The sequence below is a fragment of the Typopeltis vanoorti genome, chromosome 15, assembly GCF_054136105.1.
Source record: "Typopeltis vanoorti isolate ZY-2024b chromosome 15, IOZ_Tvanoo_1.0, whole genome shotgun sequence".
Taxonomy (NCBI): Eukaryota; Metazoa; Arthropoda; class Arachnida; order Uropygi; family Thelyphonidae; genus Typopeltis; species Typopeltis vanoorti.
The window spans coordinates 89468938-89486960 of record NC_143563.1 but is presented as its reverse complement, the minus strand read 5'-3'; the positions used below and the strand labels follow the sequence as shown (position 1 = coordinate 89486960).

The 18023-nt window shown below is 38.0% G+C and overlaps 1 protein-coding gene across 1 annotated transcript in view; it reads right to left on the bottom strand.

The window, feature by feature from the left end:
* The window catches only part of LOC150098964 (bromodomain adjacent to zinc finger domain protein 2B-like), a 632705-nt gene that overhangs the window by 457503 nt on the left and 157179 nt on the right, over nucleotides 1–18023 (bottom strand). The window contains exon 9 of the mRNA XM_090405782.1: nucleotides 15642–15749. Coding sequence (XP_090261908.1) covers nucleotides 15642–15749 — 108 coding nt within the window. The remainder of the gene's footprint in view (nucleotides 1–15641; nucleotides 15750–18023) is intronic.

The following is an 18023-nucleotide window of genomic DNA, read 5'->3' as shown; positions in this document are numbered from 1 at the left end:
CCTTCCCTCCAACTCCATATACTCCACTCATTTACCAACATACTCCTCACCCTTCCTCTCTACATGTCTGAACCACCTCAGCCTACTTTCTTGTATCTTCTTGCCAGTTGGTCCCACTTTAACCATCCCTCTGATGTAGTCATTCCTTATCCTGTCCTTCTTTGTCATACCACTCATCCATCTCAACATCCACATCTCTGCTACCTCCATCTTCCTCTCCTGTGCCTTTGTTATAGACCACGTCTCCACGCCATGAAGCATCGCCGGCCTCACCACCATCTTATACAGCTTTCCTTTCCTCTTACAACTCATTCTCTTGTCGCACAGGACCCCGATCATCTTCCTCCAGTTCATCCAGCCGCATGTTATTCGGAGCTGTATTTCCTCATCCAGGTCACCATTCCTCTTGACGACTGACCCAAGGTACTTGAATTTCTTCCCTGAAATTAGCCTTTCACCCTGAAGTCGTATGATCATATCCTCGTCACTCCCCATTGACATATATTCAGTCTTCTCCTGGTTAATTTTCATGCCTCTCTCCTCAAATACCTTTCTCCACTCTTCCAGGGTATTATCAAGCTTCTCTCGGGATGATTCACATAGAACAATGTCGTAGGCAAACAGCATGCTCCATGGTGCCTCCTTCTTGACATCCTCCACTAGTACATCCATGACCAGGTCAAGAGGTAAAGGCTAAGAACTGACCCATGGTGTAGCCCTACGACAATGAGGAACCCTTCTGTCATGCCGACACTACACCTGACCTGAGTTTCTGTTCCCTCATACATCTCCTTCACCAACCTCACGTACTTCTCCGACACCCCCCTCCTTCCTCATACACCTCCATACCTCCTGTCTGGCTACTCTGTCATATGCCTTTTCCAGGTCTATAAACACCATGTGCAGCTCCACTTACATCTCTCTATATTTCTCCATCAATCGCCTTAGCGCAAAAATTGCATCCGTTGTCCCTCTTCCTGGCATAAATCCAAACTGCTCCTCACCAATTTTCGTTTCCTGCCGTATCCTCCCTTCAATTACTCTTTCCCATATCTTCAATGTGTGTGACATCATCTTGATCCCTCTATAGTTGCCACAGTCTTGAACATCTCCTCTTCCTTTGTAGATTGGGACGAGAATACTTTTCCTCCATTCCTCTGGTATCTTTTCTGTTTGGGCTATTTTCCTCATCAGATCCCATAACATATTCATGCCCTCACTGCCCAAACTTTTCCACACTTCCCCAGGTATCTGGTCTGCCCACACAGCCTTTCCATTCTTCATTTTTCTCAGTACCCAATTCATTTCCTCTCTACTTATGTCTGGCACCGGTCTCTCGTTTGCCTCTCCATCCTCACACCTCTCTCTCTTGGATTCTCCTCATTTAGTAGTTTAAGGAAATATTCTTACCATCTTCCTCTGATTTTGTCCTCCTCTTGTAATACTACTCCTGAGGAATCCTTTATCTGCTTGACTGATGTTATGTCATTCAAGGCCTTATCTCTGGCTTTCGCTATTCTCAACAACTGAGCTTCACCACCATTTCTCTCCAGTTCTTCATAAACCTCATCAACTGCCCTCGCTTTTGCCCTTGCCACAGCTCTCTTTGCATTTTTCTTCGCTAATCTATATGCTTCCTTGTCGGCTTTAGTTCCAGTCATATCCCATTTTTTCTTTGCCTCTTTCTTTTCCATGATCTCCAACTGAACCTCCTCATTCCACACCCATGCCTCCTTATCGTGAGGCGGTCACTTTCCTGATGTTATACCAAGTACACCTCTTCTCCAATTTTTCTAATATTCCGACTAATAACGTCCCGCCATTCTTCCACATCCTCTGGTAACTTCATTTCTTTCAATACCTTTTCTTTAAACTTATTCCTTGGGCCTTCCTCTTCCAATTTCAACCACTTCAGTCTATTCTTCTTTCCCCCTTTTATATCACAGTCTACCACAACCAACCTGTGCTGTGCCGCTATACTTTCTCCATTAATCACTTTACAGTTTTTCACCTCCTTCAGATGTTTCCTATGGCTCATAATATAGTCAATCTGACTCATTCTATCCTCGCTCTTATAGGTTATCACATGCCCAACTCTCTTCTTGAACTTGTTAGCTATAGCCAGATTGAAGGCCACAGCATATTCTAAGATTCTTTCTCTCCAGAATGTCTCTTTCTCCGCCTCATCAAAACCTACTTGTGGGGCGTAGCCACACTTCCTCGAATCTCAAGCTTAACGCCCATAATCCGATCATTCTTCCGGCACATCTCGCAGACTCCACCCTTCAGCTCCTTATCGATGATAATTCCAACTCCGTTTCTTCCCTTCTCAAGTAGAGTGATGTGGGCAAATAACAGAATGGGGAATTGGATAATGAGACTTATTTGTGCCTATGGTCCCACAGAAGGTTCTACTAAGGTAGAAGTGGAGGAATTTTTTGATGCTTTAGAAAAAGCAACTGACACAATGAAAAAGGAAAGGTTGGTCCTTGTTGGGGATCTAAATAGCAGAGTAAGAAATGATTGTCAGACATATCAAAATATTTTGGAAAAATTTGGAGAAAAGAGCAAAGCTAATAATAATGGCAAATACTTGTTGGATTTCTGTTCAGGACATGGACTGGTTATTACTAACACCATGTTCCAACATAAAAATGTGCACAAATTCACATGGAGAGAAGAGGCAAGAAATCAGAAAAGTCTCATTGACTATGTTATTGTCGATGGTGATGTTTTCTCCATGGTGCAGGACATCAGAGTGTACAGAGGATTTGAAATGAAGTGATCACTATTTAGTCTTGGGCAGGATAAAACTGAATTTCGTATTGAAAAGAATACCATGTAAGAAAGTTTTAAAGCGAATAAAAGTTGATCAAATCTCAGATGTGAACTGTAGACTAAAATACATAGAGCTTATTGAAGAAAAAAATGAAAGAGTCTGAGAACAGGAACCAAACCTTTGAGATTCAGTGGCAAGCCTTGAAGAAAACCTTGATTGATTCAGCCAGAGAGGCATGTGGGAAGGGTGTCTACAAGGATACAAAAATAAGAACTCCATGGTGGACACAGGAAGTTAAAGAGGCAGTGAAGGAAAAGAAGAAAGCAAATCAAGAGTTCCTGGCAAATAATTCAGCTTGTGCTCTTAGAAAATACAGAGACAAATATAAGAAAGAAAGCTAAACACTGCATAAAACTAGCTAAATAAAAGTCATGGGAGGACTTTGGCAAGAACCTAGAAATGGAGGAAAGAGTGCTGTAAAAGGAGTTAGAGATGATAAAGGTGAAATGAAAATGGGAGAAAAAGATATCCTTGAAGTATGGAGTAACAACTTAGAAAAATTGCTAAATGAAACAAGCAGTGATGACAGCACAGTGATAAAAAACACTCAACAGGCACACAGTCAGGAATATATATCCATACTTGAAGTAGAAAAAGCCATCAAGGGCTTGAAATGTGGAAAAGCAGCAGTAGTAGATGATATTCGACCAGAAATGCTGAAGTATGGTGGTATAAAAGTATTATAGTGGTTGCACTGCATAGTTCAAAAGGCCTGGACCAATGATTGGAGTAGAACTCTCATAGTACCTATATATAAAAAGGGAAATAAAACTGAATGTGAGAATTACAGAGGTATATCCCTATTGAGTGTTCTTGGTCAGATATATGCAAGTATAGTTGAGAAACGGTTGAGAAAAATTGTGAAGAAAAGCTTGGTGAAGAACAAGCTGGATTCAGGTCAAATAGAAGCTGTCAGGATCAGATCTTCCCTTTACGACAAATAGTTGAGAAAGCATGGGAATATAACAAAGATCTATATTTAAGTTTTGTCGATCTGGAAAAGGCATATGACAAGGGGCCAAGAGAGAAGCTATTCAATACTCTACAGTTATATGGTGTTAATGGGGCATTATATCAAGCAATACTTAGTCTTTATTTGAGTTGTAAGTCAGCAGTTAGAATTGAAGTACAGGAAGATGATTTAATGTTAAATCTGGTGTCAGACAAGGATGAACATTATTCCCCTCTGTTATTCATAATCTATATGGATCACATTATGAAGGAAAGTAGTATTAAAAACGATATCAGAATTGGAGATGTTAACGTCAGCTCTTTGCTTTATGCGGACGATGTTATACTCCTAAATAAATCCGCTACAAATCTGCAAGATTCTCTGACTAAATTGAATAACTGTTGTAATAGATATGGTATGAAGGTCAGCAATAAAAAGACAAAGACAATGAAAATAGGTAGAATTGTTGAAAATGTCAATTGCGTTGTGAACAGAGAACCTGTGGAACAAGTAAACATTTCAGCTACTTAGGCACGATTTTTAGTGAAGATGGTAAATTAAATATGGAAATAGATAACAGAATCATCAAAGTTTGTATGGTAGGAAGTCAATTGAATAAATTCATATGGAATAAGAGAAATTAGTCGGAACACTAAATTAGCTGTATACAAGACAGTGTTCAAACCAGTTTTAACTTATGTATCTGAGAGCTGGGTCAGAAGTAAAACACCTGATCAAAGACTAGAGACTGCAGATATGAGAGTCTTGAGAAAGATTGGAGGCGTGAACAGATGGGATCAAGGGCAATATCATGTAAAAAAACGAGGATATTAGGAAAGAACTTGACATTGTCAGTATCGAGGAATGTGTTAGCAGAGCTAATCTCAGGTGGTGTGGTCACTTAAACAGAATGGGCGAGGAAAGATTAGCAAAACAAGTGTTCTCTGTCAGGGTGGCAGGAAAATGACCCAGAGGAAGACCAAGATATAGGTGGATTGATATGGAACAAAATGCCTTAGATGATAGAAATATAAGATCTGATAATGTTGGAGTCTTGACAAGTAACAGACTGATTTGGAGGAAAATTGTAGATAGGAAGTTAGCAATGATGTAAATTTTTCATGTAGTACTATCATGTCCTGTACACTCTTTGAGGGTACCTCTGTCAGGAATTTAATGATGATTTTGCAAAGGCATTTGACAGAATGTCACATGGAACTGTGTTATGCAAAATGGGGATGACATGACACTGGTTAAGTGGATAAGAGGGTGGCCGCTGGGCAGATATCAAAAAGTGGTATATGGAGGGACAAAATCAAGGTGAAAACAGGAGACTAGTGGTATGGTGCAAGGTTCAGTGTTGGGACCAATTTGTACATAAAAGATGTATAGGAAATAACCTGAAAGGAAATATTCAATTGTTTGCTGATGATGTGAAATTAGATAGAGTAATAGTTAATCAAGGTGATGTGCAGAGTTTGCAGGACGATTTACATAGGCTGTCATATGGGCAAATGACAATGGTGTCAGTTTAATGTGGAGAAATGTAAAGTTATTCATTTTGGAAAAAATAGATTACAAGCTGTGTCACACTGATGACACTATACTCCAGAAAATATGAGGCTAGAGATTTACTGGTGATGGTAGACAGAGAGTTAAAGTTTAGAGGACATATTGCTAAGGTAGTCCATAAGATTACTTGGCTACTGAACACATTAAGATATACAGATAGGAAGTGGTTATTCCTCTTTATAAGGCCTTGGTATGCCCACATATGAATTACTGTGCTCAAGTGAGTTTCTAGGGGTCGAGGAAGCAGTGGAGAAGATTCAGAGGGAAGTGACCAAGATAGTGAGTAGCCTGTGGAATGTTCTCTATGAGGATAGATTTAGGGTGTGTGTGTGTGTGTGTGTGGACTGCAGGAGTTGGTTGATAGGAGAAAAAGAGGGGATATGACAGCAACATTTAAGTTGCTTAAAGATGCAGTGGAATTGTTTCAGCACTTGGCTAGAGGGACCAGAACAAGGGGTCATCCCTGGAAGTTGAATAAAGGTGTGGTTAGTAGGGGTGTGTGAGGACTAGATTTGTTGCTTGAAGAGTTGTGAATAAGTGGAATGGGTTGCCAGAGTCAGTTGTGAGTGCTTTGTCTGTAAATGAGTTCAAGGAGGAGTATGATAGATTGTGTTGATAGACAGGGTCTCTTGTGATGAACCTTCGGAATCCATAGAAGTGCCCCCATATAATAATAATAATAATAATAAAATTGGTCATAGATAGCTTAAATAGAGTTTTTCTTTGGATTTTCTTGATAATATTCCAGACTTCAATAGAGTAAAATTGCAAAATATCCACTACTAGTCTTCTCAATTCTCTCATCTATCTTTTCAGGCATATCATTGTAATGTTGATTCCTAAATAGTTAAAAGTTATCTCCACTTGCTCAAATATATAATTAAGAACCAAGTTGGATCAATCTTGATGGATGCTTATAATGCACATACAGGGTGTTCGGGATAAATTTGACAGTTTCGTAAGGAAAAAGAAAATCTTCTTTGTATCTATTAAATTTAATGAATTGACAAAAAAACATTACAGGCAGAGTTAATTACAATACTATCAACAAAATTTACTCAAAATAACCACCATTAGCATCGATCACAGCTTCAATTCTGCTTCGGAACCTCGAACAAGCTGATGCTACAGTCTCCCTGGGAAGGGCCGCAAAAACTGTTTTAATTTTATCCATTTACTGGGCTTTTGTATTACTGGAAGTGCGATTGGTGTCTTTTTCAACTGCGCCCCATACAAAATAATCCATGGGGTTAAGGTCTGGGGAGTTTGGAGGCCAAACATTTGGACTGGTGAAGTCGTAGAAATTTTCAGACAACCATTTTTGACTTTTCCCAGAGGTGTGGCAAGGGGCCGAATCCTGCTGCCATACATACGGCCTACCATTGGCTACCCTTGTTATCCAGGGCTTGACTACAGTTAGCAACTCCACGAACAAAGCCCGAATTCCAATGCCAGGGTTCTTCAACACCTGTTCCTGCAGATTTGCGAGGAATTCTGCTGTACGAACGCAATCAGATCGTCTGCTAGGGATCTTTCTTCTTGCTACATCCTCGTAGTCACCATTGCAAGTCTCTAGTTCATGCCTGATTGTTTTTACTGTATTCAGGGAGCATTGGGCAGCAGTCGTAATATCCTTATTTTGATGGCGGGCACGAATCATCATGATACAAGTTATTCTCTTCCATGATTCAGGTGGGTTCCAGCTATCCATCCTTTCTGACATCTTGTATATGAATGAAGAAGGGTCCAAACTTTTAAATGAAGAGAAGTGTGTGTTAATACATGTAACTTACGGAAAAATATAATTAATTATAAATATGTCAAATTTATCCCGAACCCCCTGTATAGTTAGTCTTTTCCTCATTTATGACAAAAACCATAGCTTTACTTGCATTGATTAAATTAAACATAGTGTGTATAACATTCTCACAAGAGTCTATTACTATTACTACGGGCAACTCCAGGGAGTCATTAGACTCATCGAGGGAGGCCCCAAATCATATTCATCACAACTATTCGACATTCATACAGTATCTATCATATCTCGCCTTAAACTCATTCACTGTCACAGCATCCACCACAGACTCAGGGAGTGCATTCCACTCATTCACTACTCTAAAAGTGTAAAGAACCCAGCTCTAACACCTTTACTAACCACACTTTTGCCCAATTTCCATGGATGTCCCCTAGTCCTCCCACAACCAGCCCTGTTCTCAAAAATATCCTCTGAATTAATTTTATAGAAACCCTTCAGTAATTTGAATGTCTCAATCATATCTCCCCTGCTCTGCCTATCAACCAATTTTTGCAACCCACAAATCCTCAACCTGTTCTCATAAGGTTCATTCCACAGACCTGCTATCATCTTGGTCACTCGCCTCTGGATCCTCTCCACCTCCTCCCGATCAAGAAGAAACCTAGGTGACCAAATTTGAGCACAGTAGTCTAGATGGGGTCTTATCAAGGCTCGATACAGAGGAACAATAACCTGCTTGTCTCAGCATGTCAACGTATTCTTCAGCAACCAAGTGATTTGATGAGCTGATTTGGCCACTTTTGCAATGTGTCCCCTAAATTTCAATTCCTTATCCACCAAAACTCCTAAATCTTGTGCCTCATCAATTTCCTGGAGCACGGTTCCACCAATGCAGTAAACTGCCGCCAATCTTTTCACCCCAAAATGCATAACCTTACATTTTGCCACATTAAATTGACATCCATTCTCCTTAGCCCAGACCTCCAATCTATCCAAATCATCCTGCAAAATTTTGACGTCATCTGCATTTACTATTGCCCTACCCAACTTCGCATCATCCGCAAACAAATGAACTGTTCCTCTCAGATCCTTTCCTATATCATTTATGAACAAATTAAACAGCAGTGGTCCAAGAACAGATCCTTGTGGCACACCACTAGTCACAGGCCGTCTTGTGGACTCTACTCCTGAGTAAACCACTCTCTGATATCTCTCCGTCAACCACCCTCCTATCCATCTCACCAACCCTATGTCCATCCCCATATGCTGCAATTTACTAATTAGAATTCCATGTGGTATCCTATCAAAGGCCTTAGCAAGGTCCAGTAGAATCACTGTAAACCCATTACCCTTATCCAGCCGTCACTGTGTTATAATACGTGAGCAAGTTACTGAGGCATGACCTACCCTTCACAAAACCATGCTGCCCCATACAGTATCCCATTTTCTTCTATCCAATCTTGTATTTTCCTCTTGACTATTTTCTCTAAGACCTTGATAATGATTCCTGTTATACTGATTGGCCGGTAATTTTCAACAGCAGCCTTGGAACCACCTTTGTGCAGCAGAACTATTTTCCCCTCTTTCCACCCCCTTGGGACTGACCCAGTCCTGAGGCTTAAATTAAACGAAATGGTCAAGGGCACTGACAATTCTTTAGCCGCTTCACGTACGACACGAGCTGGTATACCATCCAATCCCACAGATGTAATGACATTGAGGTTCTGTAATAGACTAGTTACCTCTACTTCATTCATCACAATTCCAGTATAACCTGTTGGTTTTTCCATTCCTGCAAAGTCACCACCTGGATGATATACTCTTGCAAAGTGCTCGCTCAGTAATTCCACAATATCGACCGATTCGGTTACCTCCCTACCCTCAGCATTTTTTAAGCTCATTCTACCATGAGCATTTTTCCTTTTACTTGCAACATATTGAAAAACTGTTTGGGATTCTCTTTAGCCTGTGTGGCCAATTTCCTTTCGTAATCTGCTTTTGCTTTTCTTACCACCCTTGTTACCATCCTGGCTTGAGCTTTATACTGTTCCTGTGCCTGATGGTCACCCTTCTCCTTAAATTCCCTCCACAATTGTTTCTTTTTTTGCAGCTCAAGCTTAATAGTGTTATTCATCCATTTAACCCCTACTTGATTTATTATTCGGACTCTTGGTATACAGTCAACCATTGCTTCTTGCAAACAGTTCTTAACCACCTCCCATGCACTATCAACATCCAGCCCTTGCAGTTTCACATGCCATGGCATTGAGCCAAGCACACACCTAAGCTTGTCATACTTTCCAGCCCGGTAATTCCACATGTACCCTGTCTAAATTGTAAATTCGACTCCTTTAGCCACCTCCCAAGTCATGACCTTATGGTCACTCTCACCAATTGGTGGCAACATGGTCATGTTCGTTACAGCCACATTCTCAGTTGCAATTACTAGGTCCAGCACTCTTTTCCCCCTGGTATTTTCCACTACATGCTGCCGTAAATAGTTGTCCCTTAATAACTGCATAAAATCCAATTCCTTCCTCCCATGTGCCCTCTCCTCTTTCCAGTCAATGTTACCATAATTGAAATCACCCATAATAATTACCCTCCTTCCACTCATTTCTTCTATAGTATGCATAAGCAAATGTGAAACATTTGCTTATGCATACTATCCCCACCATCTATTCCATCACCTGGTCTATAGCAGCACCCAATTGTATATTTTGTTCTGCTAGATTCTATCTCACACCAAACAGCCTCAAATGTGCTTTTTTCCCCATCCTGCAGTTCAACTTCTATACTCCTTGGCTGAAGCTCATCAGCTATCATCAATAACACTCCTCCCCCCTTTTTATTCACCCTGTCACTCCTGAACACGCTATACCCGTCGCATTCAATCCCACTAGCTTTATCATCTTCTGTCAGCCATGTTTCACTAATACCAACAACCTGTGGCCTGGAAGTGCCAACCATGGCCAAAAACTCTTCCTTCTTGTTCCTAATACTCCTGGCATTAGTGTACATGAATCGCAGAAGCCATTTGTCCCATCCCTACTTTGATGCCTTATACTAACTATCCCATTCTGATTTGTTGTCCATTGTACTCGCTCAGGCATAATATACTCATTCATACACTTAACTGCCTCCCTAAAGTCTGCATATCTACCCCCCCCTTAATAAATCTAGTTTCCCTGAGTCTGTACATCCACTTCCACATCATTCATCAACACTTTTTCAAGTCTCCGTACACCAACTCCATTCAAATGTAACCCATCCATCTTATATAAGTCCTTTCGCCCATTGAACTCATTCCACACCAATGCATAACCCACGCATAAAGTCATTGGCAATTATGGCCCTCCTTCTAAACACTTCGTTGTCATACCGCGGTAAGATACTCACCATCCTAACTCTCTCACTCTTCTCTTTTGCTACCTCAAATAACTCCCTCACATCCTCTATCATTTCCATTTTGTCCTCTTTCAAATCATTCGTTCCTGCCACGATTATCATCTCTTTCACCCTCTGTTTTTGCAGTCGAATAGATTCGCTGACGTCCTTTATGTTCGCACCTGGCTGGTACAACTTCGTTAAACTCTCAATTATTACACCTCTTAATAGCGAATCCCCATACAGCACTCGCTCCTTCATTTTATTGACGTTTACGAACATTCTATTATTTGCCGTCACAGACTTCCGCCGGTTATTTGTCGGTACGTTCAACACACATTTTTCCATACGCTCCAGTTGTGTTTTAGCTCTGTGTATCGCACCGCTCAAACGGGCAATTTCGCTACTCGCATTTATCTCACCATTTTCATTATCGATCAAATCATCCATTCTTTCTGTATTTTTACTTTCATTTACACTTTCAGCGACGCTCTCACACCTATCTGGCACCACCACGCAATTCTCTAGCACACCACCATTTTCCACATTCTGACTATCGTTAACGATATCACTCTCGACACACGAAATATGCTTGAAATCCTCATTCTCTTTACACTTTCTGCACATATTAACTCCACTATCACTTTCTAACCAGACTCCCACCGCTCTTCGCAAGGCATACATCTCACAGACAGAACATTGCATAAATTCGTTTACATCAAAACTTTTAAACAAACATGGCGACCTGGCCGCCATTTTTTTCTTTATCGGTGCCATGTGTACGCTATCTTATCTTAAAAATAATAATTAAAATAACAGAAAACACGCAAAAATTTCACAGAAACACCAAGAAACAAAAAGCAAACAATACTACTTAAAATTCTAGTAAAATATCTAATGTTAACACAAAATACTACTAATCTTTTCAGGAGCTCTCGACAAGCCGACGATCTAATCAGTGCGACACCAAGCGACCTTCCAAGTCTCCAAGGATAACAATGTCATCAGCTGAAGCAAATAGTATACCGTTCCCATTTATTTCCATCCATCATGTTCATTTGGGTCTCTAACTTTTTCCAGTGTTAGACTGAACAATGGTGAGAGAGAGAGCATCTCCTTGGCAGATGTTATTTCAAAACTTGACGAATACTCCTGGTGTAAATGTACCTTATAGATGGTGTGGTGATTACAGTCTTACCATATTTATATACTTTTGTGGTATTCTAAAAAAGTCTCGTTGCATTCTATAGTGCATTTCGATGTACTGTTATCATATGATTTATACTCCACAAATACCAGATGCAATTATCAAATTCATAATGTGAATTTGATAATTACAAATTACAATTTCACTCTCCAACAATTCTAATAGTCGGAGAGTGAAAGTACGATCTTGAATCGATTTTTCCCTTTCAAAAGCCATGCTGATGTTCTTTCTCCTATAATGTTTGAAGCATAAACCTTAATTCTTTTCCAGATCAGTGTAGAAAAGAGAGATACAGTTACTAGTTATGATAGGATCTTCTTTTTTTGATGAAAGAGCCAAGTTTCTTTGTTTTGTACCAAATAGTAAATGTCCATTACTTGGCCTATAGAGAGCAAGAATACAGAACATAGGTGTAAGTGGATATCTAAGTTGGTGTCACAAGAATCTCAGTTGATTATTTATTTATTTTTTTAATAGTTTCTGTTAGGGATCTTTGCTGGCTTTCTTCAAGAATGACAGTATTAGGAATGTCATCTTGCTACGTATATCCTAGTAATGTTTGAAGGCATGTTGTCTCAAAGTTATTGATGATATTAACTGATTGGTGAGTAGAGAAGTTCCATGTTCTAGTCACCATAAGCACATATGGCTTCAATGATGATTTTGTACAGATGAATTTTGGCATTTGTGGTGATGATATTAGATTTCCAGATATTAAACTTTTATGGAACTAAAGAGCTTTGTGTTTTCTTTTCACTATGTCAGTTAGAGTATCTATGTAGGAAGCAAGGTACTGAAAATCATTTACTTCTTCGAGAATGTAGTCATTTAACCTAATATTTCCTTCTATTCTGTTCTTTAGGACTTTAGTTTTACTTCTATTGACTGCAGACTTGATTAGTGCTGCATTTTTATATAAATTATCTAAGTGGTTTTGGGCAGTCTGAATTTTAGAGCCAATCAATACATCTGCAAAACAAAGACCACTTATGTGGTTTTTCCTGCCAAATCTTCAAGAGTTATACCATACCCATTTCCTGTGAGTTAATACATAATTAAGTGTAATAATGAAATTATATGGTGCCAAAGAGTCTCCCCCTGAAGAACTCCAGTGAAAATAGGAAAGCTCTCACTCATCTCTCCATTAACCATTACCCTTGCATGATAATTCTAGTATGGTTCTGCTACTACTTTGATATATAACTGAGAATTTTGAACATTCCTTTGTCTATTGATTGAATCTAAAGTGTTTGAGAAATATATGAAGTTTAATATCAAGAGTAGGTTTTTATCGCTTGCTCCTTCTAGTAACTTTCTAAGACAGTACTATGTTTAAAAGTGCTTTTGTTTCTCAAGAAACCAGCTTGATTTTTGAGTAGAAGTGGTGTTGCATGTGGTTCAATTCAGTTTAGAAGAATCCTGTTATAGATTTTCAGTGTAGTAGGAAGCAATGTGATTCTTCTGTAAATTTTCTGGGTTGTTCAGAATGTCTTTCTTTGGCATTAGTAGGCCTTCTCTCCATTGTGATGGAATGTTGGATAAGCGCTTTTCATCCATGTTTAATAGCTTTCATTGTTATATCATCTAATTCAGGTGGTTTCTCATTCTTCTGAGGTTTCAGTGCAGTTTCAAATTCTTGCATTGCAAAATTGTTATATAAGAACTTCTTTTTGGATTATTATTTTTGGCAAGGTGAATTATTCAACAGTTTTTAAGTGGTTCTTCCACAGTAAGAGTTCTTCAATTCTATCCTCAGGTTTCTTGCTGTTTTTAACTTTTATTATTAGTCTTTTGGGATTCCTCTCTTTGGTGCATAAAAAATTAGCTACCTGGTACATTTCTCTGGTTTTACGGGTATTTTGATAGAGTTCTAGTTTTTGAAAAATAGCCTGGATATAGTTTAGTAGTCCTGTTTAGAAGTCTTTCAAAATATTCTCTAAATTCCTCAACAATTAATTTTTCTTGGATAATTAATTTTAATTGGTTGTTAGTCAGTTTTCATGTTTGTGGTTTATATCCTCTTTTAAAAGTATCTCACTGCATCTGAAAAACTTCTGACTTATTTGTATTATTTTACATTTCTTCAATTTTTTTCCTCTGTCAGCCTTTTCTCTCACTGCAATATTTTACTAATTAAATTTCTGTCAAATTTACTAGTTAAATTAAAATCCTTCAATTCATAACTTATTAAATTTCTTTATGGCTTCTTTACATACATTGCTGAACCATTTGTTTTTCAATTTTGTTGTTCATCTGTTATTTGTGAATTTCTTCTGCACAATGAGTAATAATATTTTGGATTTGAGTCTATTTATTTTCTATATTTCTCTCAGATATAAGTTGGTTTGAATACTGTATTTCATGCTTTATCTTTTCTGTATATTTTCTTTGTATGATCGCACCCTCATATTTTTCAATATTATATCAATAGATTTTTCTTTCTCAGTTAACAATTCTCCATCTGACAGAGATTTTTAGCCTGAAATGTGCTATTGCCAAGTAACGATCAGTATCTGCATCAGTTCCTCCATAGGTATGGACATTTTTTGTGGATGTCTTTTGCCTATTATTTATCATTACATGATCTACAGGGTGTTCGGGATAAATTTGACATATTTATAATTAATTATATTTTTCCGTAAGTTACATGTATTAACACACACTTCTCTTCATTTAAAAGTTTGGACCCTTCTTCATTCATATACAAGATGTCAGAAAGGATGGATAGCTGGAACCCACCTGAATAATGGAAGAGAATAACTTGTATCATGATGATTCGTGCCCGCCATCAAAATAAGGATATTACGACTGCTGCCCAATGCTCCCTGAATACAGTAAAAACAATCAGGCATGAACTAGAGACTTGCAATGGTGACTACGAGGATGTAGCAAGAAGAAAGATCCCTAGCAGACGATCTGATTGCATTCGTACAGCAGAATTCCTCGCAAATCTGCAGGAACAGGTGTTGAAGAACCCTGGCATTGGAATTCGGGCTTTGTTCGTGGAGTTGCTAACTGTAGTCAAGCCCTGGATAACAAGGGTAGCCAATGGTAGGCCGTATGTATGGCAGCAGGATTCGGCCCCTTGCCACACCTCTGGGAAAAGTCAAAAATGGTTGTCTGAAAATTTCTACGACTTCACCAGCCCAAATGTTTGGCCTCCAAACTCCCCAGACCTTAACCCCATGGATTATTTTGTATGGGGCGCAGTTGAAAAAGACACCAATCGCACTTCCAGTAATACAAAAGCCCAGTTAATGGATAAAATTAAAACAGTTTTTGCGGCCCTTCCCAGGGAGACTGTAGCATCAGCTTGTTCGAGGTTCCGAAGCAGAATTGAAGCTGTGATCGATGCTAATGGTGGTTATTTTGAGTAAATCTTGTTGATAGTATTGTAATTAACTCTGCCTGTAATGTTTTTTTGTCAATTCATTAAATTTAATAGATACAAAGAAGATTTTCTTTTTCCTTACGAAACTGTCAAATTTATCCCGAACACCCTGTATTTGGTTTCTCTATTCCATTTGGGAAAACTCAAGTTTGTTATGGATATGTCTTCAAGGGAAGGTATGTACTACTAACATTAAGCCCTCTGGAGGGTGCAAAATTAATAGCTCTAATCCCATTGTTATTACTAATTATCTGGACTAACTGGTATCCATTTTACTATGGCATCTATCATGCCATAGAAACATAAACAGGCTAGTAGTGATAAAAATAATTTGCCACCTTTATTTAATGCCAATTCTCCATTATGAACAGCATATTACATTATTACAGCATATTAAATATGCCTATTTAGAGGAAATAATTATGAATCAGAGTAGTTAATTAACAGTGAGTTCATAGTCTATTTATATACTGAACTATTATTATTTAACATGCTTAGATTATATGAAAATCATGTTTAATATGAACAATTACATACCTCTGTAGTGGATCCCGGTCCACGCTCTAAAAATTCACCAACATTAATTTTGGTGCTGAAGCTAAAGTTTTCACGAGATATATCATTAATACCATGCTTAATCAAATACTGTAAAGGGAAAAAATAAAATAAATAAATAGTAGTAATAATAAATTTAAAAAAAAAAATAAGAGCTTCACATATATCAGTTTTCACTACATAGATATCATTTAAACCTCCTTTATTTAAATGAAAATACTGGAGAATAAATATATAAGAAATATTCCATTAAATATAACTTATTTGCATTCAAAGTTGAAACCGAGTCTAGCAAGATTATGATGATTATTTAAATTTTTGAAACTCAACCAAATAAGTTAAAAATTAGTTTACACATTTAGAACAAAATTGTCATCATGTTACTCAGTCTATAGTATATAGGCAAAAACAGTTGGGTTCAATTACTCTTATAATGAATGATAATATAAGAGACTATAGTGTCAGTACTAAAGATTTACATTAGTGAAGGTGTGACTTATTTATTAGTGAAGGTGTGAATTATATAGGGAAAAAATTGAACTGTGATGGACATCAGGGATCTGGTATATCTATATATAAGAATTTAAATACAAGTGGAATAGGTTTAGAGTTAGTAAAGAGATAATTAAAAACATCAATCTTTCCAAGACCCAGCAATATCCCAATTTACAGCACATTAGTACTGTGGGTGGAATAAACATTAGATAATTCAAAAATGTTATGGAAATTATTATTTATTTTTTATTTTAAATGGCACTTAACATCCTCAGTGAGGATGGTGGTGGTGTCATACCAGGTAATGAAAACATCACATGCCGCCTAAAGACTACCCCAGAGGAGTTAAAACCTGTCCGCAGTGGTAAAGTCAATGCTCTATCCATTTTTCTGGTCTCTCTCTCAGTCAGTATTATTAATTCAATCAGACAGTGGAATTTCTTACTCTAATTTAAGTGATGTAAAGCAGAGGTATATCAAATACTCCAGGTTTCAGAAGGGTTTCTATTGCCAGAACAAAATCCTCTGCTTTACCAGTGATCAGCTGAGGTTTGAATCCTGTTCTGATATGAATGTTTATAATACTAAAATATTACTTTAATAACTTGCACTTCTCCTCTTATCATCCTTACTGTAGAAATCACACAACTTAAAGATATCTTCCATCTTTGGCAATATCCACAACAGCTAACGGACTATTATCTCCAAAATCATGTTTCTCATCAGGCAAATCAAAAACTTAAAAAATTTTTAAATTTCCATGTGTAGATACCATCTATAAAGCCATCAAATATATCTTCTGGCATTCCTAAAACAAAACTACAATAACACCATCTACAGTGAAGAATGTATGGAGACAAAAACACACGTTAGAGTATTGCCGTACTTATAATTAAGAAAATAATACTAGAAATTTTGACCTCACTATCAAGGTAATCAGCAGGAAAACTGATGATGATACCCTACATACGGGAAACAGGGCACACCATCCCAAAAAGAAAAGACAAACATACATGCCACATTAAATTCCTCCACTACAGAAAACCAGGACTGTCAGAGTATGCACTTGAAATATATCACATAATCAACTAGAAAGGCACCAAGTCCCTACGCACACCAAAACCAAGTTTGAAAGAAAGTTCAGAGAAGTTTGTGAAATGTTGAAACATCATCTGAATCTAAGCAAAAAGAATGGTGGATTAGTAATTCCAAGAATCTGGAGGAGCCATCTGCAAAGTACATAGCATCCAGAACATGATTACAGAACCCCAACACAAGAAAACCTTAATATATGAGGACTGTAGAGATGTGGTTTATGTAGCTCTGCTATAAAAATTTATTTTTATTTATTTAGACATTTTTTCCCAATCATCTGTATATTATTATACTAATATGTATAAAAAATTTATTTTATTATTATTTTATCTGTTTTTTTTTTTCAGCAGAGGTAAACAGGCTAGGGTAAACAATTAACAAAGCATTTAGATTTATCTTACTTTAGTGTGGTGTTGTGTAGTTTCTGTCCTATGTATGTTTTCCTGATGATGACCTCTAACAGAGGTTGAAATGTCAAGTGTTATTTTCTTAATTATAAGTAAGCATTCCAACACGTGTATTTTTGTCTCCATAAATTCTTCACAAGAGCCTGTGTAGCTCAGTGGATGTGGCGTTTGCACACCACCGCGCTAGGCCGCACGAAGGAAGTCTTGGTTTCGAGTCTAGTCGGCGACTAGAGGAAATTTTTCTAAGCCTTTTTTCGACCGGTTCCCGAGTTAGTCGATCTCTGGCACGGGCAAGCAGGTTTTTCCTCCCGGAAACTCGGGTTTTTCGTCCTGTAAACTCAAGAAAATCGACCGTAGAACCCCACAT